This window comes from Aedes albopictus, chromosome 3, assembly GCF_035046485.1.
Source record: "Aedes albopictus strain Foshan chromosome 3, AalbF5, whole genome shotgun sequence".
Taxonomy (NCBI): Eukaryota; Metazoa; Arthropoda; class Insecta; order Diptera; family Culicidae; genus Aedes; species Aedes albopictus.
In genome coordinates this window covers 174,917,613-174,942,612 of record NC_085138.1, presented here as the reverse complement: position 1 = coordinate 174,942,612, position 25,000 = coordinate 174,917,613, and the positions used below count along the sequence as shown (strand labels likewise).

The window sequence follows — 25,000 nt, the reverse complement described above, 5'->3', positions numbered from 1 at the left end:
TTGCCAAAGTGTTGAAACAGTGTGCTACGGTTAGCAAAATACCACAAACACTAGATTCGAACTTTTGCCCCAGTGGTGGGGCAAGAGTTCGAATTAGACACACACATACAAAAAGTGTTGTAACTCAAAATTGAAAAGACATTTGGCGTAACTTTGTTCAGCAAAATTTTAGCTCATGGATGGTAGAATCACCACACGGTATTCATTTATTTATATTTGTTTCGATTTCTTGAAAAAAATTGAATTTTCGACTAAGGTCGAACTTTTGCCCCACCTTACTCTATGCCACTGCGTTTATATATATGGATATGGAATGGATTCGATTTATACATATTTTTTTCACCCCCACATCTTCGATGTCGAATCATCACTTATTCAGTGAACAATAAAAATAAGTCGAGTATGAGTCGGGAGCTTAGAATCAAACCTTTCATCCGCTTGTTAAATGGCAATTTAGAACCTTCCTATTCTAACTAAGGGTGGGGGATTTTATATGTACAATGAATAAACTCAAACATCTCGGCAGAATAGACGACAGCATCTTTATTACATTGATTTTCATAAAGCTAATAGACGGTTACGTAGTATAAAGCGTTATATCCATTGAAATGTATAAGATACGTGTACAACCTAGAATACAAATACAACACTTCCACACACATACAACTCATAATAAAACCTAAATTTTAGATTAACCTAATGTGGCACTGGAAGGGTAAGTAAAAATGAGAACATTGAAAGGGGTTTTCAAAGTTGTACGATTTGCTCTACCTATTTATAATGTCAATAAAAAGTCTCATAAAACGTGTCAAATTAGAACTCCATTCAACAGAAACCGAAGGTTTACGACGCAATGGAAAAAAATGTGGTTAGGTACGTCCAACTACTACTAACAGACGATAGTTGCTGCCATTTGAAAGTTTCTGGTAATCTAGTACAATCTGATGTAAGTGGAATTTTGTCCGTGCATAGCTCTATGATTTTTGTTTTGTTTTTTTTTTGGTATAACGTTAAAATGTGCTGACTGCATTTGGGGTGATCAGAATCCGGCAAACGTCTGTCGGAATTCTTTCGGGTGCCGATTCATCCGAATGGCCACGGAGGTTGTAGTAACCTGTTAATTCTGTAGAGGTGAGTAAGAAACTAGTTGCGCCTATATTTAGATAAATTTGAAGCACTTTTGCTTGTCGTGGGGTATTCGTGTCTTGAAGAGGATGGAATCGGCTCTGTACTGTGTGTTCAGTAGCGGCGTGTATCCAAATACCTGCAAAAAGGATAAGCATAGAAGAATTGTCCTAATAGCAAAATGGAGCTAAATTTTTGAAACGCACCTTTGTAAAGAAGTTGATACACTTGTGCCGCTCTTGAAAGTGTGTGTCGTCTTCACTGAGTGATACAGGACAACCGGGGCAGCGGAACGTCCACCTAGAGGTCACCTTAACGGGGGGTTTCCGAGTCACGTGCGACACAAGGAAATTCATTGCAATGTCCTCGCAATTCATATATTCGTCCACTTTGTCGCGAATTGCTTGTGGTAGTGTGTAGGTGTACAGATATGTGTAGTACTTGTGGATGAACGCTGCTCCCGTCAGAACCATACTTAGCTCGCAACTGTAGTTGGAGTTGTAATTCCATGCGTCTAAAGTGTTTGTATCCCAAGCATGGAACCGTCCTGGGAATCCAACGACCCGGTCCCGATGCTCCCGCCAAACGCGAAAGCCAAATAGGATCTCATCGTGTCGCAAATGGGCATCATCATCGACGGAAAGAACGGCCTCCGTTTCTATGGCATCGTATGGAAGAAATCGGTTATTTAGGGAATTCCTCGGTGCTCGGACAACATGAACCGGAACACCAATATCAGGCCATCGAAGGTCTTCCAATGGCGGTTTTGGCGAATTCCAAACGACGATTACTTTGTGCAAGTAAGGTAGACCATAGAGACGACTGAGAGAATCCATTAGGACCTGTTCTCGCTCGTACGTGAGTATTACGATGGTAAATTGTTCTCGAGGGTGGTTCCCTCCGAGCGATTCACCGAATTCTTTCCCGGCACCTCCTGCTCCTTTCCCAATTGGTCGGAAACCCATGTGCGATCCAATGAACTTGGCATCAGACGGTAACACCGGATCAAACGGCAGTTGGGGATACAAAGCGAATGGGTCTGCCCAATCGTTCCAAGCTTCGCGAGATTGTATTAGATGAGCGGTGTAGTTCCGCCGAAAGGCTGGACTAGGGTAAGGTGGTTCAATAGGCCCGAGGGATTCTTCCGGTTCGGTGTCCAGCACTGGATCGGATTTAAGAGGAATGAAGCTCGCGTTGAACACACTGTGAGCCAATACGGGAGGAACAGACTTAGGTGGAATTCCGAGACGGTCTCTCAAGCTCGCTATGATGGTATCGACAGTTGCCTGTACCGAACTGAGATATCTTTCCCAAATAAGACGGGCCTGGCGACGCATGCTTAGCAGATCGGCATCTGAAATAGCTCGAAGCAGGAAGTGCAGCTCAGTTATTCTAGCTTTTGGAAGGGATATTGCTGCTCTTCGCCATTCGATCGTTTCGGCATATGGAAGTTCCATTTGATCCCCTCCAAGAATCACTGGAATCGCACCAGCACGTAGAGCTTCGTAAAGCCGTGCTTGGAACAACGTTGAGCTAACACTGTTTCCTCCGGGAGCCAGAAGTAAAGTAAACGTGGCGTCCTTCAATACCGATTTTCTGGAATTATCAGTTCCACAAAGCGACCAATCTCTAATAGTGGATGGATTTCGTTGTTCCGTTGCTGGTATGCACTCAAACTGCAGCAGAAACTTGTCCTGCGTGTGTCCCGATGACATCTCTTTCAAGTGTTCTATTATGAAATCGTCTACTGTTTCCGTTTCATCGTCGACGTGGTTCAATTTCGATTGATTCTGCACATTCATTTCCCCTTGAAAACTTAAAAGATACTTCCTCCTGGCAGGTAACATTGCACTGCACTCTTGCCACACATCGCCACCCGGCGGACCCAGAATCGGAGGAACTATCAGGTCGAAGCCTTTCCGGTATTGCCCTACTTCGAAACTTGATTGAACCAACATTGCGCGACCAGTGTCTGCGTTCCGGAATATGTTTCCAGTGCCAATGCTTAAATCACGACGAGCAAAGTTTAGTAAAATATGATTCCGGCCATCTCCACCCCAGAAGGGCAATTGTTTCAGTTTTGTCACGTTTAGACTAGAACCACTGAATTGTTTTCCATTTTCAAGATTCGTTACTCCATAACGATTGTTACGGATTGTCTCTTGCTCTGGTAACGCCTCACCAACCAAGACCATAAAAACGCAGGCTCTTTTAGGGTCATCCGTTAAGTGTGCATTATATCCAAGGGTCTGTTTGATGGTCGTTTTCAGAAAGCCGTCAATATCGTATCCTAAATTTACAACGGAATTTACATCAGGCTCATACAGATACACCGGAAAGCCCGAAGTTAAACTACAACGGGAATGATCGAAACAGGTACTCATTTTGCATTCTCGCACCAATGCCCGCGAGATGGGTCGATTATGTTCCGGCACGGAAAGTGAGAATAAAGCTTTTGGCAGGGCCAATTCAGGTGTGTTGCGAAGCACTGCTTCCCGTTGTGCCACCTGAGCTTGTTCAACCGATATCTTCAACCTTTCCAGCTCGGTTTGCTGGCGAGCTAACTCTTGCTTCAGTTCGTCTATCTTTTGGTTGTACTGTCCAATATCCGATTGCAACTTCTGACGACGAGCTTCCAAGTCCCGGAGTTCCAAAGACACGGTCCCTTTTATCCGTAACATCTCATCGATCCGAAGCTTCAAATCAGCGGCCTTTAGCGGGCTCACCTCGTCGAATGCCTCCAGCTGTGATCGCGACCGATGGATGTCGTTGCTCGGCACATTGGATTCATCCTAGAAGAGGAACTAGTTTTAGCAAACTATCGAAACACAAAAAAGTTTCTTATTTATTTATTATACTCACATTCAGCAGAAGGTAGTAAAACACAAACGTAGCGAACAGAAGGCATGTCGCGATCACTATTCCGATACGGTACAGCTTCATGTGCTTCAACCAGTGACAAGGGCCAGCGGATGACGATGAGCTGGTGCCTGCCAGCGCTTCGTAGGTCGTCATAGTCCTGCCTACTCCTCACAGTTTCATACTGACGAGGAGGGCACACACACTTTGATTTCACGAGCGGAAACAGTCAACAAAATCGTGTCTACTCACTTTAAATTGGATGGTCTTGCACGGAGTCTTTGTTTGAGCACTTTTTCAAGAGATTATTGCAATTAAACTTGTAAAAACATTATTTTATAAATAAATTGCGGAATTGATTGATCATTTTCTTCAGCTGTATTTTGTTTACATTTGTGACATTGCAGTGTTGCCAAACCTAAACCTGAAAAAAATCGACACCCGCAGTAAATAAAGTCTGTACGACAAGCTACGCAGAACGTACACGAGAGGCGCTGCGAAAAATGTTTTCAAACCAAAAAGGCCTATTCGTTTGACAGTCGACCGCGGTCAAAAAATGTCGGTTTGTGGTGGGCAGGTACAAGTGAACTGCACAATCCATTTACAACGTTTTATTTTCATTATTTTCTTAAATTATGTGTATATTTTGACAAATTATTTAGGCTTGAGTTAATCAATATGTATTCAGTTATAATATTTTATTGATAATTACTAGTTTTACGACATTATGCGTGATTAAACATTGCGGGATTCACTCGTTCTTGTGGGTCGTCTGAAAATGTTGACATAAAAAAATATAATAGTGCAGGGTTGAACTCCGTCTTCCTGACCTAAACAGTTCCGAAGGAAGATGTGCGACAAAGCAAATCCAATCCGATTGGATCAGGAAATAGCTGACCGATTGCAAAATGAACACCCGGAACAATTTCTTACGCTAGTCAGGATGCACTTATCGTTCGAGCTGGATTTGAACACAGATACCGAGTGAGTGTGGTGGTTGTACAAGTTATATGCCAACGCTTAATGAAAACTAATAACCATTTTATTCCACAGAAATGATCCTGCTAGCTTGGAGAAGGTAAAAGTAAAGAAATGGAAAGGATTTCACAAAAAGGCTCGAGGATGTGCATCTACCAAGTCCAACTCGCCGGAAACGGCCAAAACCGTCCTTACCGCACAGAACATACGGGACGTCAGGCAGCTAATAGATTTCCTCGTACAGGAGAAAAGTAAGTTTCACATTTGTACCAATCCCTTTGTAACTTTTTTAAAACTAATCCTGGGAGGTCCACATCGTACTCACCGTCTTTTGAACATATTGTGCGAATGTGTGCCTGGGTTCGATTCCCGGGAGATTTAAAATACCTTCGTAATAGTAACTTCCCTGACTCTCTTAGACATGGGCAAATATCGTCGGCAGAGGTGAATACATTTTCGTTAATCCGTTAACCGTTAATTACGGCGTTAATTTTTTTTAACGATTTAACGTTTCAGTTAATTTTTAAAAACTAATGAATTACGTTAACGGCGTTAAGTTTGGCGCCCGTTCAATCAATCGTTAAGTCCTATCAATTGTTGCATATTTCAGTATCGCTTTTACTCTGATTCATATGTCAATATAACACGAGCGGTGTAGTATAATACCCATTTCATTACTACACCTGAAAGGTGAGCTAGATGGTAATAAATTTTCCGTTTTTGTAATGAAACGAGCGAACAGGGTGGGTATTAGGATTTCTTGTTTAAGTTGCTGTTGTTTGAGCAAAACTCAAGGCTAGTGTGTAGTTGAAGAGGTTTCCAGCCTGTTAGAATCGACTCCTGAACCTGTGATATGCCTTGGAGATATGAACGCCCACCACACAGTATGGGGCGGAAATCGGTCTGATCCCAGAGGAATCGCTCTCCTGGACCTCTTCGAAGAATCAGATCTAGTTGTCCTAAACGACGGTTCAAATACTTTCTTCAATGGCCATAATTCAACCGCCATCGATGTAACTGCAGTCAGTCGTTCACTTCTTCCCAAGTTACAATGGCGTGTTAATGCAGATCTCCACGGGAGCGATCACCATCCAATCCATATATATATCTCCGCCACTCCTCCGGCTGTAACACGACGTCCTAAATGGCTATATGAACGTGCGGACTGGGATATTTACGACACTTCGGTTCGTGAAACACTCCAAATCCGTAACCCCTGTAACATCACTGATTTTGCCGAACTGATACGCGGAGCCGCGGAAATCGCAATTCCACGAACAAGCAACAAGCACAGACGGCGGGCCCTCCGTTGGTGGACTGAGGAGACACGTGTAGCAGTTAAAGCTAGGCGAAAGGCACTACGCGCCGTCAAACGTCTTCCGCCTAATCACCCCGAAAAAGAAAACGCCCTCAGCCGCTACCGAAGGCTGCACATCCAGTGCAGACAAATTATCAGTGACGCGAAGCGTACCAGCTGGGAAGAATTTCTCGATAGCATGAACGCTTCGCAGACTTCTGCAGAACTGTGGAATCGAGTAAATGCCCTTAGCGGCAAGAGAAAATGCACTCCAATATCTCTCCAGATACAAAATCAACAAGTTTCCGATCCGGCTATCGTTACCGACTGCCTGGGAGAATATTTCTCAGGCCTGTCGGCTATAGACACCTATGATGACATCTTCAAGCGCCGCCTAAATCCCTCGACATCTTCCGTTAGTAATTTCCACGTACCGTTTGACTTCAGAGGAACAGCGATCAACCAACCTTTCTCATTCCAAGAACTACAATTTGCCCTCAGCAGCTGTAAAGGTAAATCAACTGGGCCCGATGGAGTCGGATACCCGCTGCTTAAAAAATTACCTCTCCCCGGAAAAATGAAACTGTTGGACCTTTTTAACAAACTTTGGCTATCGGATTCTTTCCCCCCCGAATGGCAAGAAAGCCTCGTCGTTCCCATTCCCAAAATCAACGACCCCACACGCGGACCATCGCACTTCCGCCCGATTGCCCTCACATGCTGTCTCTCCAAGGTGATGGAAAGAATGGTCAACAGACGATTGAAGCAACAACTCGAAGCCGATGGTCATCTTGACCACCGTCAACACGCCTTCAGGACCGGCTTTGGTACGAACAGCTATTTTACCACTTTGGGTGATGTTCTCCATGACGCCTACTCCAAAGGACTGCACACCGAAATTATATCGTTAGATCTCTCCAAGGCTTTCAATCGCACTTGGACCCCTCTGGTACTGAAGCAACTTGCAGATTGGGGTATGTCCGGACACGTACTCCATTTCGTTAAAAACTTTCTGTCGAATCGCTCCTTCAGAGTTGTAATTGGCGACAGCTCATCCAAGTCCTTCGCCGAAGAGACACGTGTACCTCAAGGAACCGTTATCGCCGTCACCCTATTCCTGGTAGCGATGAATGGAGTCTTCTCTAATCTTCCCAGTGGTATCTATATTTTTGTGTATGCTGATGATATCCTGCTGGTGATTCCTGGACGAACCCCCATTCGCACCAGAATAAAAGCTCAAGCCGCTGTCAACGCCGTAGTTAAATGGACATCCTCAGTCGGGTTCACCCTATCTGCACCTAAAAGCGTACGTTGTCATATCTGCAACACTGGTCATCGAATCCGAGGTCCTCCTATCACGATTCAAGGTCAGCCCATTCCACTGAAAGAAACTGTCAAAACCCTTGGGGTTTTAATCGATAGAAGGCTTTCATTCAAGCAACATTTCGCTTCCGTTAAGGCCAGTTGTCGTACTCGGCTCAACCTGGTGCGTACAATCTCACGCCCCCACCGCTCCAACAATCGGGCCGTTCGTTTTCGAGTAGCCCGCTCTATAATCGACAGTCGTCTGACCTATGGATTAGAATTGACCTGCATAGCCACCGGAAAACTCCTCCAAGTCCTCACACCCGTGTACAACAACTATGTAAGAATCATATCAGGTCTGCTACCGTCAACTCCGGCGGATTCTGCGTGCTCAGAAGCAGGTGTACTACCCTTTCGCCACCTTATATCCGCAGCCATCTGTAGAAAAGCCGCTGCTTTCGCCGAGAAAGCCTCAGGAAGTGAAAGGATCTTCCTCCTCTCAGAGGGGTGCAGAATCCTCCGCACGGTAGCCAACGTAGATCTCCCCCTGGTGGCCAAGATCCACTGGCACGGAGACAGGAGTTGGCATTCAAGAACACCAAGAATTGATAGCACAATTAAGAACCGTTTTCGAGCCGGTGATAATTCAGTCGTACTACGGGCATCAGTACTCGACTGGCTTCGAAACAAATACCCAAACCACCTCCACAGATATACAGACGGTTCACTGTCGAGCCGAGGTGTTGGCATCGGTGTCTCCGGGTCCAATATCAACACAAGCCTCAGCATGTCCCATTTGTGCTCCATCTTCTCGGCCGAAGCTGCCGCCATTCTCATCGCGATCACCATTCCAGCAGATCAGCCCATCCTCGTACTTACCGACTCAGCTAGCGTGGTATCGGCTCTCCAGGCCGAGTCTCCTGTGCATCCATGGATTCAGGATATTATCCGGCTTGCCCCACCAAACACAACTATCGCTTGGATCCCAGGGCATTGCGGCGTTCCGGGTAACACCACAGCTGACCGGCTCGCTGGGGCGGGTCATGCTGCACCGATGTACACCGACAAGGTCCCCCTTCATGACGTCAAAAGATGGATTACCAAGATTTTCCGCGAACAATGGGAAACCGAGTGGTCCCAAAGGGACAACACAGCCTATCTACACAAGATTAAGCCGGATACCGGACCATGGACGGACCTGGGCTCGCTGAGAGAACAGCGGGTTGTATCCCGTTTGCGGACCGGCCATACACGCCTTTCACATAGCATGGGAGGTCCCCCCTTTCACCGGACATGTCTCATATGCAACACCCACAACACGGCTGAGCACTTTCTGTGTGTCTGCCCCCAATATGAAGTGCACCGCGCAAGTAATGGTCTGACTGGCAGCATCCGTGACATCCTGTGCAACAATACATCGTTCCTAGCCAGCGTCATCCGTTTTTTGCAAGATTCTGGGCTTTATAGTCAGATCTAATTCTGTTTTTACCCTAGTGTTAGTTCATTTTTGGTTGTTCTGTATTTGTGTCATAATTGTAACGAAATTTGCGAGCCACTAGGTTGGGCTCGGTAGGATAACATTTTTCCTACCTGACTATGGTGATGAACTAGCCATCGACGCTAAAAATCACCCTAATAAAGAAGAAAAAAAAAAATGTTGTTTGAGCAAAACTCAAGGCTAGTGTGTAGTTGAAGAGGCAAGAAATGGAGAATATAATCTTTGAACAAGTTTTCAGTATATCTTAGACCATACTTTCACATGGTTTTAGTCACATTTGAATCCTTTATGATGATAATGCAAAAAAGTTCGTTCTCTCATTTTAAATCCCCGTTGAAAACTTTTCAAAGTAGTCCGGTAAAGTAGGCCCGCCCATTTTGCTTAATTTTCAACAGTGTTCTTTGGGATTTGCTGATTTATTGAATATCTTTTCGAAGATTTCGTCGATTCCACTCTAAATCTGTAATTTAAATTTATAGATAAGTTTCGGTGATTGTTTCCACCGAATATTTCATTTTGAGTTAACGGATAACGTTAACGGCGTTAAATTTCTATGAAATATTAACGAATTAATGTTTACGAGTTAAATTTTAAAGCTTTAACGAAACGATTTACGACGTTCACGTTTCGGTTAACGGTGCCCTCCACTGATCGTCGGTTTCCTGCAATAGGACCGCAACTTAAAATTTGTCATTTTTGATATTTTCATGGCAAATGATGGAAAACTATGTGAACTTTCATCTCACACCTTAGTTTAGTGATTCCTAGTAAAGACCCGTCCCGAAATTCGTTGAGAAACGCGAGATTTTGGCGTTTTTACACATTTTCTGCAATAAAGGCACAACTCAAAATCGGTCAACTTTTTCAAAAGTCGTTGAAAAAAAGACATCCAAAACTCGTTAAACTGATAGTCCTACAGATTTGCTTTTGTCAAATGATTAGCAAAATATGTGAACTGGTAGGAGGTGCTTCAAGATTTCCAACTTTCAAACGCTGAAAATTCATATTTTTTTATGTTGTGCCCTTATTGCAGGATATGGTATCTTCGTAACTGCCACATGATATGCATTTTTTATTTAGTGCAACATCAAAATCATGATAAAACTAGGTGTGGGGCCCCAAATTTTAGGAGCCCCACAAAATTACAAATAAAAGATAATGTAATTTTATATCATTAGAACTTCAAATTACTGTATTGTATGTGGTATGTTATGGTTCTTCGGAAAGATTGTTGTATTTTCTGTCCAGCTACAAATGAATTAAAAAAAAAAACAAACTGTTGATTGAAGAGTTCAAATCGGTTTGATCAATATTTCTGTTTTTAACCTTGAATAAAAATTCTACACATTTTCACGTTTCTAGTGGTGTTCTCGGATTTATTTCGACTAAGGCCTGAAGTATACAGGGTAAAACGGTAAAATATTTGACAAGGAAAGAACTCAAGAAACAACATCAGTTTGACACTATTTGAAAATTCGATCGAGTAAAATAAGATGTTTGAGCATTGGTTTATTTTTGGACACATATTTGTCCCTGTGTACTAACGGCTTTAGCAACTTAGGGGCTGTTCATAAACCACGTAGACCAAAATTTGGCCATCTCAGACCCCCCTCCCCCCTCGTAGACTTTTCTTCATATAAAATTTTTGAAATTGGTATGGAGCGTAGACTTTAGCCAACCCCCCCCCCCTCCTCCCGTAAAGTCTACGTGGTTTTTGAACCTTACAAGCTATTTAAACAGAATATCATAGTTATTGAAGCATTGTATAGAAAAACTCTTCCAAGAATTCTAGGTGGATTATTTACTTTAGAGAAATACTCTGCTTGGCACTGTCCTAGTAAGTTATCAAGGTAGCAATAGCTTTTAAGCGTATCATTTAGAATAACATAAACTAAAGAAGATGACTTTTGTTCGAAATACAATTTCAGTTAAGCGCTCATTTCAAATTCAGCTAATCTCCAATATATTTCCAGACATATCCCAGGAAGGAATTTTCCGTAAAACTGGTTCACTGCAACGACAAAGCGAACTAAAAAATGCTCTGCTTCACGGAGTTCCGATCAATTTGGAGAAAGGAGACTTCACGGCTCATGACTGTGCTAGCGTTTTGAAAAACTTTCTGGCTGATCTCTCCGAGCCGCTCCTGACAGAGCATTACTATCCAGCATACTGCCAAGTGGCGGATTTTTGTCAATCAAAAGATTCGGCGGCTTTTCGCGAAGAACGATTGCTTCATGTTATACAGCTTTTGGTGCTCTTGCTTCCGAAGGAGAATAATAAGCTGTTGCAGTGTATAATAGACATGTTGTATAAAACCGTGCAGCATGAAAGCACCAACAAAATGTCGGCGGATAATTTAGCCACCGTCTTTACGCCTCACCTAATCTGTCCTCGGAAACTATCGCCCGAAGCTCTGCATGCCACTACCCAGCAAATGTTCGGTATTATCAGTTTTATGATCAAAACGGGGCCACGGTTGTTCCATATCCCACCCAAGCTGGCGACTGACATTCGAGCCTATTTCGTAGAGCGAAAGCGACGAAAAACCATGTCCCCGGAGCACATATTGAACGAATCGGTCACATCCGATTCAGTGGCCAACACGGTCTACACTTTCGTTGATCGGGAGAAAACGGCAGAAGCCCACGTCATGAACTCAACCGATACTGCGCTGGCCCAACTCTATGCGCATATTCAAAGCCTTCCGGAATCTTCAAAAAAGAAGAAACTCATCAAACAGTTCAATCGGGAGAATGGACACGGCACCCCGCTGCAGGTGCTCATGCTGAGAGAGAAAAGCTCCAGTGGTTCCAGTAACAAGATGGTGAAATCTTTCGGCGATTCGATCAAACGGCACATTTTCCACAAACATCCGATATCGAAAACTCCGAAACGAAACAGCCACACTCCCGTCAGTATACAGGTAAGGTCATTTTTACTATACGATCTTATTGCACAGTGGTTTAAATTGGCTAATTCATGGAATTTCAAATGCAATTTTGTGATTCTAAAATATATTATACAATGCTGATATAGTGAATGATTGTATCATTCCGTGTATGATCAAGATGTTAGCCAGAAAGGTTTGTTAAGTACGTTGTCATATTTTCCGTTTAGGTACAGTCCTAAATAGTGCATAGAGCCTTTTGAAAAATGTAAGAGCTAGACTAAAAAAAACTTGGCATTTGGACAAATGTCAGTGCACATTTAAGACATATGCAATAAACTTTCGCTGGTATAAATAACGGTGGTCATTGGACCAGACGGCAGAAATTACACAAGCTTGGGACTTGTTAACATCTTTATTGTTCTTCATTTGAAAGATATAAAAGTCCTTACCGTTCCAATTAAAATTAGGGTAGTGTTCCACAAAACTAGCCATTTGAACCATTATGCTTTTCTACTGTCACAATAACCGCATTTCAATTTGCATGCATGGCATCCATTTCATTGTCACTAATGCGCATGGTTCCAACATGCCGGCTTTCTAAAAATCATGCTTTGATGTCTATCCATTGATCGACGTGATCGCACCAGACACCAAACGGATCAATCCCACATATTCCCAAACAAAGAGTGCTGTTTCAAAGTCCACTGCCCACAGCAGTAGATTCTCCGGCGTTGCTAGGAAAACGATCTTCTTCTACATCAACCACGTCTTCGTCGGCCTCGTCTACAGAGTGTATCGCCTCAAGTTCATGTTCGCCTGCGTTGTCGTCCTTCGTCAAACGAAGTAATAGTTCCACGTCTAGCGCGTCAGTGGAATCCTATCGATGCACTACCAAAGAACCCACGGTTTTACTGGAATCCGTTGAACCGGATGGTGATGGTTACGGGACCAAGCGATTTCGACTGAATTCGGACGATGAACCTCCACCACCCGAAGACGATGAGGATTTTGTTGAACAGGAAGACGATGATATCGGTGACGATGAAGACGATGACAGTCCCGAGCATCGCGATGAATGCAGAACTCTCAGTGACAATGAAGAAGACCGATACTGTTCACCGAGCGCTGCTGGAAGTTTGAGTGATAGCCGGTCAAAGTACAGGTCTGAACCAAACTTAAGCACCATAGTACAGGAAGATTGTTCGAATCGCGGCGGCAAGGAGAAGAAAATGTCTTTTTTGAAAAATAAGCTCATCAAAGGTGTATCGATGGGCAGCCTTCGATTACCATTTGGACACGATCAGCGATCGGGTAAAAAGTACACGTCGACGTCTTTGCTCAAGTGTTGCTTCGAAGATAACTTGAAAAGTGCAAGAAAATCGATAGAGCTTAGCGAGGACTGCCGACTAGTCGGAGTTTCCCCGCTACTCAGCAGAACGAAATTATGTTCCAATGGAGACAATGATCAGATTGATATGGTTAACGAAAACAACGCAAACCTTGAGGTCAATGCATGGAATGTTGGATACCTGGCGAGTACACCGGCGCTAAACGGCAGAAACTCGATGTCACCGATTACCAAATCAACGCAACGGATGCCGAAATCGATGCAGGTTGGTTCGCAATTTATTAGTGTTTCATTGTTGTGTTATTGTAGGTAATTCGGCGTTCGAAACATAATTTAAAATGCCCGAGTATAGTTTGAAAGGTAGATCGAATAAAATGTGTAGAATTTTTTTATAATTTCAAAGTGGTGTTCTACTATAGCCGGTTAATCATCTTTACTTTCCTATGAATTGTATTTTTTTGGTTGAAATGTTTATTGATTTTATGAATAATTTATGATAGTTACAATAGTTCCTATACCTTCCAATCATTTCAAACCACCCGCTAGCTTTCTAAGGCTGTCAACCATTATCATAGCTCACATTAATGCATGTAGCTGTTCGTCTATAAAATTATCGAACATATCACAAATGCCTCATTCAGTTTTGAAATATTTCTTTATGTAGATGACATGTTTAATATATATTTTTACATATGATTGAGCACAAGGTTCATAAGCCATTTCTGTTTTAAATCAAACGTTAAGAACAAGCTTGTTAGATATTATTATTAGGCATTATAAAAACCATAATATGGAAAACAGCATCATTAGTTACCTATTCACCAAATTTTCATCATTATTCACACTTATAATCATTTGAACGTAAATTTTGAATTAGGGGAACTTACGTATTTTCGGCCGTTTTGTTCTCTTTGTTTTTTTTTTTGTTTTTGTTTGAAACCTATTGAACTCAAAATTCGTCTCAAATCTTTCCCAATCAAGATGTATTATATGACTAACTTTCAGACAATTTGGCCGACAAAATCCCCTCATAACGAAGAGAACAAAACTGCCGATAATACCCTTTGTCACCCTATGTAGTTCTCATTCTTTATGCATTTGTTAAAGTAGTTGCTTTGATATCTTACAGCATGCATAAATCCATATGTTTCTGCTTCTCGTCTTTTCGACACAGTTCAAATTATAAACATATTCAATTCTGTAACTTCTTAGGAATCGATCATGACGCCACGCTCCCGTAAACCGGTAATGCTGCTAGCAGGCCTGAACCCTGCTGACCAGCAACACACAACCTACACCAGTCATTCGAGTTTTTCAAGTTTGCGAGAGGAAGATGAAGATGATGCTACGACGGAACCGGCAATGAAACCATATCCACTAACCGATAACACACCTCCAGATGGAGGCACTCCGCCCGACACCAGTAGCGGTTTGTTTCCAAAAGACGAAATCTCTACCGCGGGATGTGTCGTTGGTTTGATAGGACAAGGTACGGATGAAGAAGGGAGTTCTCTGACAAGTACATTCAGGTACGGGTCATTGTTCTGGATAGATGAATTGTTATTTCAACGGAAAACATCTGTTGTCTTTTCAGGGACTATCTTTTGAGCCGTAGCGTTATGACAGACAGTCCCGCAGATTTGTCGTTTTCCAGCCAGTCGAATGACTTCGACTCCGATGCTGATTTGGAGCATTTGAGTGAGTCAAAAATGAGCGAAAGTCTTCTGTTTTGTATGAATGGAAATGAGCCTGAGGAGAAGGATGAAACCCTTATTGGTTCACGATGCCATGGAGTGGACATCGTGACAAAAGATGGCAACAAATTATTGGAAGATAGCGCACTACTCAACAAATCGGAGTTAGACGAAACGTCCCTATAATGGGATGTTGCTATCAGAAAAAAAAATGGACAAATGCTGGAGGTTATTTTAGTTATTCAGCAAGTAATCAAATATATAAAAATACTTAAATCTAATAACATTTTTTGGTAGCAATGCGATACATTATATTCCGAAATGTTCCCTCAATATGAATAATTTTGACAAATCGCTTACCGTGAGGTGACCTAGTTTCTATTATTGTATTAACCCTTTCCTTCCCACGATTTTGAACGACTATTCCTATGCCAAGAATGCGTTTCCAAAAAAGTGCTTGAACAAAAGTTACTGCAAATCAGCCAAATTATTCGAAATCAACGAAAAAAAATATCTAGTTTTAAATCAATAGTATTTTGATTGTTTATTACTAGTTCCACTATTGAAACAAGTATAGTTGGCTGTTGGGTTTACCTAATGAGATTACAATCATATTCTAAAAATAATTGCATCATGTTCATCTGACTCCGTTTGTCTCGAGTTCGTCGAAAATCGATAGTGCATCATCAAAATTTCGCTATAGGCAATCATAAAACTACAATTGATCTCCATTCCATTTGACGAAGAAGACATAGAAAATTGTACGTACGTCAAATTCAAAAATAAATTGCAAATATCAGATGCCATATCTGGAGGTATCTACATGAAAATCAACAGTCATAGAAGTGAAGATGATTTTCGATCTCTGGTAAGAGTACCTACATATACCAAATTACGCAGCACATTTTTGAAAGTCGACTCTTTTTACTAGAACAACCCTGTATGGAATGAGCATTTTGTCTCATATAATGAAAAAAAAAAACTACAGATTGCATAACAAGCAGGCGTGCCATGATGGATTGACACTGTGCTATGAAATTGGGAAGAAGAGCTTTTTCAATTCGATAGACATATAAAAGGTAGGAGGAACACACGGGTCAGGCATTGAACACAAAACATTTTGCATACGAATCAGAAATGATAGGCACTAGACTACCTAGCCTAGGCCATCTTTCACCTGATTAGGACATTGATATTAAATTTTAAAATACAACACCACTTGTCTACCACATACAGTCTAGACTCCTACTACACGGCTTCCGTCTACACGGTCACCTATTACACGGATTCCTATTACACGGCAGTCCGTGTTGTGGGAATCACAGAGCTTATGGGATTTCGCCTAATTGGGGGTGTGAGCGAATATCTCAGGCGTATTACAAGATAGCACCATACTTTTTTCGGCAAAGTTGTAGTACTAGAATAGATCTTCCAAACAATACCAACTATCATCCAATTAGTTGGCAAATTGGCCGATAGAGGCGCTATGTAGAAGTGGTTGCTATGTACACTCGCCAGTAGAAGCACTCATAAATTATCACATGCGATATCTCAAGATCTACTTTATTTGGAACAATGCTGTCTTCGGCAAAGTTGTTCAGTAGGTCAAAAACAATCTGGTGATTCAACAATTAGTTTGTGATTTCATCGCAAGGTGGCGCTAGTTGTCAACTAAAATTTCAAACTCCGCTATCTCGAGATCCAGAGCAGATAGAAAAGCGCCGTCTTCGGCAAAGTTCTTCAGGAAGTCAAGAGCAATCTGGTGATTCAACAATTAGTTTGTGATTTTGCCGCTAGGTGGCGCTAGTTGTCAACTAAAATTTCAAACTTCTCTATCTGGAGATCCAGAGCAGATAGAAGAGAGTCGCTTCGGCAAAGTTCTTCAGGAAGTGAAGAGCTATCTGGTGATTCAACAATTAGTTGATGATTTCGCCGCTAGGTGGTGCTAGTTGTCAACTAAAATTTCGAACTCCGCTATCTCGAGATCCAGAGCAGATAGAAAAGTGTCGCCTTCGGCAAAGTTCTTCAGAAAGTCAAGAACAATCTGATGATTCAACAATTAGTTGGTGATTTCGCCGCTAGGTGGCGCCAGTCGCGAAGCAACATTTTAAACTTCTCTAGCTTGGGATCCAGAGCAGATAGAAGAGGGTCGTCTTTGGCAAAGTTCTTCAGGAAGCCAAGAGCTATCTGGTGATTCAACATCTAGTTGGTGATTTCGCCGCCAGGTGGCGCTAGTTGTCAAGTAAAGTTTCATACATCTATATCCCGGGAAACAAGAGCAGATATAAAATTGTCATCTACGGCAAAGTCCTTCAGGGGTCGTTCATAAACCACTAGGACCCGAATTCAGTCATCTCAGTCTCAGACCCCCTCCCCCTCGTAGACTTTTGTCTAAACAAAACAAAATGAAATTTGTATGGATCGTAGACTTTAGCTAGAACCCACTGCCCTGCCCCCAAAAAGTCTACGTGGTTCATAAACGGGCCCTCAGGAAGTCAAGAGCAATCTGGTGATTCAACAATTAATTTGTGATTTCGCCGCTAGGTGGCGCTAGTTGTCAAGTAAAAGTTGAAACTTCTTCACCTCGGGATCCAGAGCAGATAGAAAAGTGTTGTCTTCGGCAAAGTTATTCAAGAAGTCAAGAGAAATCTGGTGATTCAACAATTAGTTGGTGATTTCGCCGCTAGGTGGCGTAAGTCGTCAAGTAATGTTTCAAATTTCTTTTTCTGAATATCTACTGCAAATAGAAAAGTGTCGTCTTTGGAAAAGTTCTTCAGGAAGTCAAAATCTATATGGTTATTTAACATCAAGTTGGCGATTTTGTCGCAAGGTGGCGCTAGCTGTCAAGTAATGTTTAACACTTCACTAACGCGGAATCCAGAGCAGATAGAAGAAGGTCATCTCCGGCAAAGTTCTTCAGGAAGTCAAGGGCTACCTGATGATTCAACAGTTAATTGGTGTTTTCGCCGCTAGGATAATTAAAAAATCCCCTAAAATTGGTAATGAAATGAAAAAAAATACAGTATTCGCCTAAGTGCGAACATACAGTCGAACCTCCATGAGTCGATGTTCCATGAGTCGATATTTTCCATGATTCCTTTGCTCAATGATACTTTCAAGACCACAACTGATTGAAGTACGGTGCGTGAAGTTTTGATTTTCGGTTTCACATTTAGCTCATTTAAATTCTGAAGTTCATTCCGGGAAATAACTGATTCAAAGAGACACTGGTCGACCCCGGGAGTAATGTGTGATCCTCGGAAGAACCAGTCTTGACCCCAAGTTACGGCGTTGTTTTGATCAACCAGCGATTCTCAGGATCTCAAACAACAAAGATCTTCCGTTGTCGCCAAATTTACTAAAATTCGGGCATATAACTCAGCTTAAAAAAAGTTCTCCTATGTCATTACATGCAGCCGAACCACAAATAGCCAAATTTCAAAACCGGACGTCACAATTCCCAGTGTGCTATAGCTCTTCTGGAGTACGAGTTTTGTTTGTTATGCAACTTCGTAGAATTTTGAATATTGTCGCACCCTATGCCACGGAATTATCCCTTATTTAATTCCTGTGATCAGCAGACAATCATATTTCTTATTATTCAAATTAAAAAAAAAGTTTTTGAAATATTTTCCATGAGTCGATATTCCCATGAGTCGATGGTTCCTTCGATATCGACTCATTGAGGTTTGACTGTATAAGTTAGATGAAGCTAGATAAATATATATGCTTGAATATTATATGTATAAGCTAGATAAAGTTGGATAAAAATATGATTTTAATTAAAACAGTCTACACGTCAGTTGAGACAAATTTCATCTTTCCTCTTCATATCTTTGGCGGATCGACTGGCGGATTAATCTACGATTCACAGCTACGCAGTGTTTTGATTTAGGGAAACGAGGTTTATTATGTACCCGACGTTTCAACACTGTTTTTTTTTTGTCATCTCTAGGGGTAACTAATTTTTCGCTTTTGGTCTTATGTTCCGTCTAACTGTAGCTGTCTTGTCAGGTTGTTGTTGGACATGACTGATTTGGTTTGTCTAGTTTTGAAACGAATTATACGCATTTAATTCTAATCTGCTTCGTTTTTACAAATTAAAAGACTGCGTAGTCGATAAAATCGAAGATTTCCTTTGCCTAAAAACCCTGCGTACGTTGGAATTCTTTAGTATACATTTACAACGACGTATCTAAAGACACTCTTCTATCTGCTTTGGGTACTCAGATAGCCAACTTGCCAGACCTAGCGATTAAAGCATTAACTAATTGTTGAAACTCCAGATTGCTCTTGACTTTCTGAAGAACTTTGCCGAAGACGACATTTTTCTATCTGCTCTGGATCCTGAGGTAGAGAAGTCTGAAATTTAACTTGACAATTAGCGCCACATAGCGGCGAAATCACAAACTAATTGTTGTATCACCAGATTGCTCATGACTCTTTGAAGAACTTTGCCGAAGACGGCACTTTTTATCTGCTCTGGATCTCGAGATAGCGGAGTTAGAAGCTTCATTTGACAACTATCGCTACCTAGCGGCAAAATCACCAACTAATTGTTGAATCACTAGATTGCTCTTGACTTATTGAAGAACTTTGCCGAAGATGGCACTTTTCTATCTGCTATGGATCTCGAAATAGCGGAGTTTGAAACTTTACTCGACAACTAGCGCCACCTAGCGGCAAAATCACCAACTAATTGTTGAATCACCATATTGCTTTTGACTTCCTGAAGAAATTTGCCGAAGACGGCGCTTTTCTATCTGCTCTGGATCTCGAGATAGCGGAGTTTGAAATTTTGGTTGACAACTAGCGCCACCTGGCGGTGAAATCACCAACTAATTGTTAAATCACCAGATAACTCTTGACTTCCTGAAGAACTTTGCCGAAGACGACACTTTTCTATCTGCTCTGGATCTCGAGATAGCGGAGTTTGAAGCTTTACTTGACAACTAGCGCCACCTAGCGGCGAAATCACCAACTATTTGTTGAATCACCAGATAACTCTTGACTTCCTGAAGAACTTTGCCGAAGATGGCGCTTTTCTATCTGCTCTGGATCTCGAGATAGCGGAGTTTGAAATTTTAGTTGACAACTAGCGCCACCTAGCGGCGAAATCACAAACTAATTGTTGAATCACCAGATTGTTTTTGACCTACTGAACAACTTTGCCGAAGACAGCATTGTTCCAAATAAAGTAGATCTTGAGATATCGCATGTGATAACTTATGAGTGCTTCTACTGGCGAGTGTACATAGCAACCACTTCTACACAGCGCCTCTATCGGCCAAATTGTCAACTAATTGGATGATAGTTGGCAGTGTTTGGAAGATCTATTCTAGTACTACAACTTTGCCGAAGAAAGTATGGTGCTATCTTGTAATACACCTGAGATATTCGCTCACACCCCCAATTAGGCGAAATCCCATAAGCTCTGTGATTCCCACAACACGGATTCCTACTGCACCCCCGAACCGACCGTGTAGTAGGAGTCTAGACTGTATGTATAATCATCCCATCTAACAAGAAATCGTTACAGTTACAAAAATAAACGAAACAAAAGCTACGTCTAGTGCTTCCTATAACACTTTTAGCAAACCATTTCTCAAAGTTTCGTTCTCCATAAACAAGTATCTAAACATATATTTCCCGAGTAGGTAATACAATTCTGGGAAATGGTTTCTGGATAGGCCTTAAAATAACTAAAAAGCTATTTAATCCTTTGTTATTTTATATTGCAAGTAGACAAAAAAGAAACATAAAAACCATACACTTGGAAAGGTTAACAAACCCTAGTTAATGGTAATGTAAAAACTCCCGCTTATCTAGAATTCATCCTGGGTGAGCTCGGAGTTCATATTTAATCCCCGTTCCTTCAGAGCTTTCGATATCAGTCGGTGTTTCTCCTGTTTCGCTTCCTGTTCTCTTCGTTGGGCATCCAAAATGTCGTCGACGGATATCTCTTTCAGTGGAAGGTTGTTCTCCTTTTCGCGATCCTGAAATAACTTGTTATATTAAATAGCAAATCCCAATCGCCATTCAACTCGATACTTACAATTTCACCCAGAAGTACAACATTCTCGCCTCGGATAATAAACACCCCACGCTGTATATCTCCGTACTCATTGCCAACGTGTATCCGCTCGATTGTCCTATGAAGGACCAAATTCGCAAACTGGTCAACGCTTCTCAAATAACCGATCAATGTTCGACCGTCGCGTAGCAGAACCATTAACTTTTCTGGTGAAAAAAAAAGTTGGGCATCATTTTTCAACTTGAGCGTAACAAATCCCTAGGATACTTACTATCGACTTCGTCTAAAAGGTGAGCCGTTCCAAATAGAGGATTCTCCATTCTGTCCTTTCTTCAGATCTTGCAAATGCAGTAAAAACAGTAAAATGCGTACCACCGGTAGTCAATCAAAGATTTTGTTTTCGAATGTTTAAACAAAAGATAAACAAACAAAAGCAAAACCCAAACAAAAATTTCTGCGCAAAAGAAACGCCAAAAAAAGCCTTTTCATTACCCAACGAAAAATAAATCGGGAGTAATTCGCAAATAGGGTGTAACTGACAAAATAAGAACAAGGTTATGAAATTTGTGAATGAACCCTCGCGTGACGCAGCCACTCTGGCTAATTGGGTTTTTAAATTAGGAAAAATAGGACAGATCGATGAAGTACTAGATTTGTAGTAATGAGCTGAATTTTAGTATGGTGAGAAGGTCAATTCTCCATTTCTGCAAAGAAATGGTGCAAAAGGCGTGGGTATTATGAATCCTTGCCTAATTTGATGCTGTTTGAGCAAAACTTTGGAAAACAGTGTTGTTGTTTTCTCCATTTCTTGCAGCATAAACAACATAGTTATCCAAAGTTTTGCTCAAACAGTATTAAATTAGGCAAGGAATCATAATACCCACGCTTTTTGCACCATTTCATTGCAGAAACGGAGAATTGGCCTTCTCACCAAACTAAAATTCAGCTCATTACTACAAATCTAGTACTACACCGAACGTGGCCCATTAAATGATTTTTTTTATTTTTAAACAAAAGAGCACCTTTTTCTGAGACGCTATGATTTTTTTTTCAGATTTTTAGAACTTTATTTTGGTATCTAAAATCAATTTCAAAGAGATTTTTTGAAATCACCTTTTGACAGCTGGGCAACTGCTTGACAGCTCCGCTCAGTACAAAATGCGACGAGGGGTGATTCGACAAATCGCTCCCATACAAATTTCAAATTGATTTTACAATAGGTTCCCGGGCACCAAAATTGATGAAAATTTGGATTTCGGCTCAGTTAGGCATGCAGATTCCGGATATGGAATTATCTCAACACCACTAAAGAAGCCAATTGGGTTTTTAAATTAAGAAAAATGTATTAATTTTATAATTTTATACGAAAGAGCACCTTTTCCTGAGTCACTATGATTTTTTTCCGATTTTTAGAACTTTGTTTTGGTACCTAAAATCAATTTCAAAGAGATTTTTTTAAATCACCTGTTGACAGCTGGGCAACTGTTTGACAGCTCCGCCCAGTACAAAGTGCGACGAGGGGTGATTCGACAAATCGCTCCCATACAAACTTCAAATTGATTTTTAAATAGGTTCCCGGACTCCAAAATTCATGAAAATTTGGATTTCGGCCCAGTTTGACATGCAGATTCAGAATATCGAGTTATCTCAACACCGTTAAAGAAGCCAATTGAATCTGTCAGGGATTATCGTTTGGACCTGGTTTTTACATGAGTTTCCAATTTGTTTTGGTTGCGTGTGTGTATTTTAATTTCTATCCGTTTTTTTTTGTTTGAACTTTTTAGTAGATTCAGATGAGCGTGGCAGCCGGTAGTTGCGGCTATTCAAGTTTTCTAGCACTGGGTGGAACGATGACAGAAAGCTGTCATCATCATCGCATCGGATGATTTTTCTCGTTTCAGTCAAAAAACGAAAAACACACCACCCCATCAGTCCTGCAGTCAAAACAGCAGCGCATTACTTCATTTTTCGGCAATCTTGTGTGGTGTTGCGTATCGGAATCGGCTACGAAAAGTCTGGCTAGATTGAAATGGAATATTATTTTTCTGGTGCTTTAGGAAACCGTATCGTGAAACAGGCAGTGAAAAGTTCGGAAAAGTGATCAGCGATCGAACCATCCTCCCGAACAACCCCCTTTTTCGGCTGTGCAGTGGCATTTTTTTGCGGGTGTGTGGAAAATTACCGATTGTGTGTGACGAAGACGTGGAACGAAAGCGAGTGCCAAGGGAAAATTACCTACTGTGCTAGAAGGTTTTCATTTGGGAAAAAAAAGCGCAAAGGTCGGCTAGAGCAGCGGCGGTCAATAAATTGGATGAAAATACGGTGGTGGAAGATCCTGTGCTTGCAACAGAACCGAGATGAGTGCATTTCTCCGAGTTCCTAAGGTGGTGCTTGGTTTGGGCCAGCACTACCGTTGTGTAGATTGTAAGTATGTTAGGTGACTCTCCTACTTCCTAAATAGCATGTTAGCCCTGTTTACGTAATAACATTGTTAGGATTTGAATTAGTACATGATGTCACTGTGAAGGGTATTTTCCCTTCGGAAGTTACAGTGATTTCGGTTAATGAAAGGATCAGCGGGGCTAGATTTCTGCAACGCTGATGTAATTCCGCGTTTGTATTGAAATTGAAAGCCAAGGTTCGCATGTATACTAGTGCATGATCCGCGGTGGTTGTTGATGTATTTGCAGTTTTTTTTTCTACATATATTTGCCTACTTCTACGCGATCATATGTAGAGAGAATGGCTTGATCCCAAACCAGAAGTGTAATCAGAAGTGGGTAGCCCCCATGCAATAACTGTGTAAATTATTAACAAAATCCTCAAACTAGTCGTGATGATTATGACGAAGTCACGCCTCGAATTTTCAAGAGCACAAATTTGAAGAACCAAATATCGCACTACGCTGGAAATTTGATCGATTGGTTACTCGCTGGTGACCAATCGAACAATTTTTCAGCTCAATCCGTCATTTGGTTTTTCAGATTTGTGCTCTGGAAAATTTAAGGTGTGGCTTTTATATCTTCACTTTAAATGGTGTAAATTTGCAAATGATTGGGCTATTCTACATCAAGTTAGAGTGTTTCTAGTAACATTTAAATTATCTGTTATGTTACATGTTATAAAATAAACGAAATAAAATTTTATAGATTCATGCCTAATATATTGAATTTAAAAAAAATAACAATAGACTTAACTAAAACTGTTAATAAATAAAAAAAGTTATTACGATTTTAAGGTATTTTGCAGGAAGAAATGGCTTCAAGTGTGAAATAGTTCCATTATTTTTTCAATTATTTGCCGGCTGTATCATTTAATTGCTGCTTATAACATGCTTTGCTTGAGTATCTAAATCCTAAATTTAAAAAAGAAGTTGTTTTTTTACGTTAACAAATCAAATCACTAAGTAAATGTTTTTTCCTTGTGTGTATGATATTCTAAACGAAGTCGTTTTAAAAAAATCAATATATTAGTCATGTATGTTTAAAATTTTATTGCAGTCGTTTCAAAACATCTTCTTCGTGTAACGTCTCCATTGGGACAAAGCCTGCTTCTCAGCTTAATGTTTTATGAGTACCATACTTCAGTATTGGCTTATTGTGTGAAGAATTGGCCTAAGTTGAAATTCACGAATTAAAAAAAAAAAAAAGCAGTGGCTTACTGAGAGCTTCTTCGGCTGCCAATGATCATTTTGCATGTGTATATCGTGTGGCAGGCACCAAGATACTCTAAGCCCAAGGAAGTCAAATTTCCTTTGACGTTATAAGGCCGTTACAAATATTTATTTCACTTTTTGTCCCACCACTCTTTGGCTGGTCGAGGGGGGGATAAAAATAATAAAGCATTAAATCTGAAAAATATTAAAAACTCATCGGATTTGTTAAAGAATGTTTAGCAAGACCCGATATTTTGATAAATATTTTTTATGTGCCCCCTCAAAATGCAAAATCCAGCCAAAAAATTTTGAAGGGG

General features: G+C 41.2%; 4 protein-coding genes across 5 annotated transcripts in view; 2 read left to right on the top strand and 2 right to left on the bottom strand.

The window, feature by feature from the left end:
- Positions 1-519: 519 nt before the first annotated feature.
- LOC109398955 (exostosin-3) lies at positions 520-4,385 on the bottom strand. The gene is made up of 3 exons (XM_019671407.3): positions 3,988-4,385; positions 1,332-3,917; positions 520-1,264 (listed from the first exon to the last, which is right to left on the bottom strand). Exons 1-3 carry the CDS (start codon positions 4,138-4,140, stop codon positions 1,160-1,162), a joined length of 2,844 nt encoding a protein of 947 aa, XP_019526952.3. The 5' UTR covers positions 4,141-4,385; the 3' UTR covers positions 520-1,159.
- A 148-nt stretch (positions 4,386-4,533) lies between these two features.
- On the top strand, positions 4,534-20,224 carry LOC109398956 (uncharacterized). 2 transcript variants are annotated; one of them, XM_019671408.3, is made up of 6 exons: positions 4,534-4,968; positions 5,038-5,213; positions 11,036-11,985; positions 12,600-13,565; positions 14,513-14,829; positions 14,895-20,224. In XM_019671408.3, exons 1-6 carry the CDS (start codon positions 4,835-4,837, stop codon positions 15,178-15,180), a joined length of 2,829 nt encoding a protein of 942 aa, XP_019526953.2. In that variant the 5' UTR covers positions 4,534-4,834; the 3' UTR covers positions 15,181-20,224. The 2 variants fall into 2 exon arrangements, with proteins under 2 accessions (XP_019526953.2, XP_019526954.2); XM_019671409.3 differs by having other exon boundaries at positions 14,513-14,789; positions 14,895-15,096.
- Positions 20,225-20,707: 483 nt separating this feature from the next.
- Positions 20,708-21,453, bottom strand: LOC109403717 (U6 snRNA-associated Sm-like protein LSm1). Its single transcript, XM_019676579.3, has 3 exons — positions 21,300-21,453; positions 21,050-21,234; positions 20,708-20,990 (listed from the first exon to the last, which is right to left on the bottom strand). Exons 1-3 carry the CDS (start codon positions 21,346-21,348, stop codon positions 20,820-20,822), a joined length of 405 nt encoding a protein of 134 aa, XP_019532124.1. The 5' UTR covers positions 21,349-21,453; the 3' UTR covers positions 20,708-20,819.
- A 1,469-nt stretch (positions 21,454-22,922) lies between these two features.
- The window catches only part of LOC109403714 (mitochondrial proton/calcium exchanger protein), a 59,833-nt gene continuing 57,755 nt past the window's right edge, over positions 22,923-25,000 (top strand). The window contains exon 1 of the mRNA XM_019676573.3: positions 22,923-23,452. Coding sequence (XP_019532118.2) covers positions 23,386-23,452 — 67 coding nt within the window. The 5' untranslated portion in view covers positions 22,923-23,385. The remainder of the gene's footprint in view (positions 23,453-25,000) is intronic.

Bases quoted from the DNA above. Each gene is read 5' to 3' on its own strand.
- LOC109398955 (XM_019671407.3), bottom strand. From the start codon at position 4,140: ATGACGACCTACGAAGCGCTGGCAGGCACCAGCTCATCGTCATCCGCT. The intron at 3,918-3,987 runs GTGAGTATAATA...TTCCTCTTCTAG, and splicing joins TTTACTACCTTCTGCTGAAT to GATGAATCCAATGTGCCGAG. The intron at 1,265-1,331 runs GTGCGTTTCAAA...TCCTTTTTGCAG, and splicing joins GTATCAACTTCTTTACAAAG to GTATTTGGATACACGCCGCT.
- LOC109403717 (XM_019676579.3), bottom strand. From the start codon at position 21,348: ATGGAGAATCCTCTATTTGGAACGGCTCACCTTTTAGACGAAGTCGAT. The intron at 21,235-21,299 runs GTAAGTATCCTA...TTTTTTCACCAG, and splicing joins CCTTTTAGACGAAGTCGATA to AAAAGTTAATGGTTCTGCTA. The intron at 20,991-21,049 runs GTAAGTATCGAG...AAGTTATTTCAG, and splicing joins TTGTACTTCTGGGTGAAATT to GATCGCGAAAAGGAGAACAA.
- LOC109398956 (XM_019671408.3), top strand. From the start codon at position 4,835: ATGTGCGACAAAGCAAATCCAATCCGATTGGATCAGGAAATAGCTGAC. The intron at 4,969-5,037 runs GTGAGTGTGGTG...TTTATTCCACAG, and splicing joins GATTTGAACACAGATACCGA to AAATGATCCTGCTAGCTTGG. The intron at 14,830-14,894 runs GTACGGGTCATT...TTGTCTTTTCAG, and splicing joins TCTCTGACAAGTACATTCAG to GGACTATCTTTTGAGCCGTA.